The sequence below is a fragment of the Orycteropus afer genome, unplaced genomic scaffold (assembly GCF_000298275.1).
Source record: "Orycteropus afer afer isolate SDZICR_OR568_19922 unplaced genomic scaffold, OryAfe1.0 scaffold00009, whole genome shotgun sequence".
Taxonomy (NCBI): Eukaryota; Metazoa; Chordata; class Mammalia; order Tubulidentata; family Orycteropodidae; genus Orycteropus; species Orycteropus afer.
The window spans coordinates 16588568-16591592 of NW_006921596.1; the positions used below are offsets into that span (position 1 = coordinate 16588568).

General features: G+C 59.8%; 1 protein-coding gene across 1 annotated transcript; it reads left to right on the plus strand.

The window, feature by feature from the left end:
• Window positions 1–22: 22 nt before the first annotated feature.
• IRX5 (iroquois homeobox 5) lies at window positions 23–2647 on the plus strand. Its single transcript, XM_007947122.2, has 3 exons — window positions 23–274; window positions 1288–1693; window positions 1851–2647. Exons 1-3 carry the CDS (start codon window positions 23–25, stop codon window positions 2645–2647), a joined length of 1455 nt encoding a protein of 484 aa, XP_007945313.1.
• The last annotated feature ends 378 nt before the right edge of the window (window positions 2648–3025 follow it).

Sequence of the window (3025 nt, forward strand, 5' to 3'; positions counted from 1 at the left end):
CGCCCCATGCCCGTGTGTGGCCATGTCCTACCCGCAGGGCTACTTGTACCAGCCGTCCGCGTCGCTGGCGCTCTACTCGTGCCCGGCGTACAGCACCAGCGTCATCTCGGGGCCCCGCACGGATGAGCTCGGCCGCTCCTCGTCCGGCTCGGCTTTCTCGCCCTATGCCGGCTCCACTGCCTTCACGGCGCCCTCGCCGGGCTACAACTCGCACCTCCAGTACGGGGCCGACCCCGCGGCGGCCGCCGCTGCCGCCGCTTTCTCCTCGTACGTGGTGAGTGAGCGGGATCCTCGGCGGGCGAGGGCAGCCGGGGCCCCGCAGTGCGGGCGGGGGCTGCGGGCGAGAAGGGCCTCCGCGCCGCTGCGAACTGCCCCCGCTGGGCTTCGCGGCTCCTGTAAACTTGGGCGATTGTCTCGCTCGCCTTCCCCTCTGTCTTGGGCTCAGGAGTTGCTGGAAAAGGAGAGCCGCGTCTTCCTCGCAACGCAGAGCTGGCGGGAAGGGTTTATCGAGGAGCAGTCACTGCAATCAAAGAGCAAGCATTTGCTTAAAACATGGGCTGAGGGCCGCCCCCGAGTATTATTTTTTGGTTTTGCCATTTTGGAAAAGTAATTCAAAAGAAAAAGACCCGAAATCTGAGCAGAAGCGCGCTAAATGTATGTAAATGTGTTCGGCCTTTAATTAGTCCTCCAAAATGTTGCAAATCCGTAATCCTATTTTTGCAATCCGATTTGAAGGTATTAAATTTCTAAAAAGTCTGCGAAGTTGCGGTGCATCCGGGATTTTTCGGCCGGGTGCACGATCAGGAAACGCGCAGTGGCTTCGATTTGGGGTAGCACATTTGGAGAGGTGGGGGTGCTGGGGTAAGGCTCAGCTTTTGGTTTATATTTCTCTGTGGAAAAAAGAAATGCCCGGGCTCCCCCTGCTCTCTCCTCTTGCTAAAAGCGCAGCTGCTGGGGCGCGGGGCGCGGACTTGCCGCAGCTCTAGGCCTCTCTCCTTGTGGAGGGCCGGGCCGCGGTGGCCGATGAGCATAGGGGACAGATGTGCCTGGGCAGACATGGGCCTACAGGGTGGCACCAAGGTCGAGAGGACTCCAGGGCCCTCGAAGTATCAGACTCGGAATTTGGCTTTCCCGCTGCCTTTTGGGGAGGGGCGGTTACCCGTGGGTCTGAGTCGCCAGCCCTGCCCCAGAGGAAGCCAGAGCGCGGGCCCGCAGACCCCAGAGGGCACTCAGGTGGCAGTTGGGACCACGGCCACCTCTTACCTTCTGTCTACCTGTCCCCCGCAGGGCTCTCCCTACGATCACACACCCGGTATGGCAGGCTCTTTGGGATACCACCCGTATGCGGCACCCCTGGGCTCCTACCCGTACGGGGACCCCGCGTACCGGAAGAACGCCACGCGGGACGCCACGGCCACGCTCAAGGCCTGGCTGAACGAGCACCGCAAGAACCCCTACCCCACCAAGGGCGAGAAGATCATGCTGGCCATCATCACCAAGATGACCCTCACCCAGGTGTCCACCTGGTTCGCCAACGCGCGCCGGCGCCTCAAGAAGGAGAACAAGATGACGTGGACGCCGCGGAACCGCAGCGAGGACGAGGAGGAGGAGGAGAACATCGACCTGGAGAAGAACGATGAGGACGAGCCCCAGAAGCCAGAGGACAAGGGCGACCCGGAGGGCCCCGAAGCAGGTTGGTTAACGCTAGCAGGAGGAAGAAGGGAAGAGAGGGGTTGGAGTGGGTGCAGGGGGCTTGGGGTTAGGAGCAGGGGTCTCTGCCTTTGCCGGCGAGGACTTCGGTCCTGCCTCTGGGCCGCCGCGTCTCTGACCCGCCTGGCTTTTGTGCGCAGGAGGACCGGAGCAGAAGGCAGCTTCGGGCTGCGAACGGCTGCAGGGACCGCCCACCCCCGCCGGCAAGGAGACCGAGGGCAGCCTCAGCGACTCGGATTTTAAGGAGCCGTCCTCCGAGGGCCGTCTCGACTCTCTGCCCGGGCCCCCCCGCGCCAGCGGATCCTCCCCGGTGGGGCCTGCGGCGGCGCGGCTGGCCGAGGACCCGGCCCCTCACTACCCCTCCGGGGCGCCGGCGCCGGGCCCGCACCCGGCCACTGGAGAGTTGCCCCCCGGCCCCGGCGCGTCCTCAGTCATCCACTCGCCGCCGCCACCTCCGCCACAGGCAGTGCTCGCCAAGCCCAAACTGTGGTCTCTGGCAGAGATCGCCACATCCTCGGACAAGGTCAAGGACGGGGGCGGAGGGAGCGAGGGCTCCCCATGCCCTCCGTGCCCCGGGCCGGTAGCCGGGCAAGGCCTAGGAGGCAGTCGCGCGTCACCCGCCCCGGCGCCGTCTCGCTCGCCCTCCGCGCAGTGCCCCTTTCCCGGCGGGACGGTGCTGTCCCGGCCTCTCTACTACACGACACCCTTTTATCCCGGCTACACGAACTATGGCTCCTTCGGACACCTTCACGGCCACCCGGGGCCCGGGCCAGGCCCCACTACCGCTCCGGGCTCGCATTTCAATGGATTAAACCAGACGGTGTTGAACCGAGCGGACGCTTTGGCAAAAGACCCGAAAATGTTGCGGAGCCAGTCCCAGCTAGACCTGTGCAAAGACTCTCCCTATGAATTGAAGAAAGGTATGTCCGACATTTAACGCGGGCTGCGTCGGTCCCGGACTTTACTAATTTATTAACAACATGGCCTTGGCAGTTATTTTTCCATCACCAAAAAGAGAAAAACAAAACAAAAAACACTACCCTCCTATTCAAAAGTTTATAGTTTATGGAGATGGATGACATAAAAATGTAAACATCTCCACTGAAAAATGTCTTAGCCAACCGAAAAGAAAAATTTAAAAAAAGGATTTGTATTAAATCTTATTCTGTATATTTAATGTAGCATTTTTGTATTTAAATTGATAATTCAGTATCTTTGAAGTAAATTATGAAATCAAGACACCTGTACAGGCATTTAATGGGTTTTTTTTTTTTTTTTGTAATATAAATATATACATTTGTGTTTTCCCCAAAAC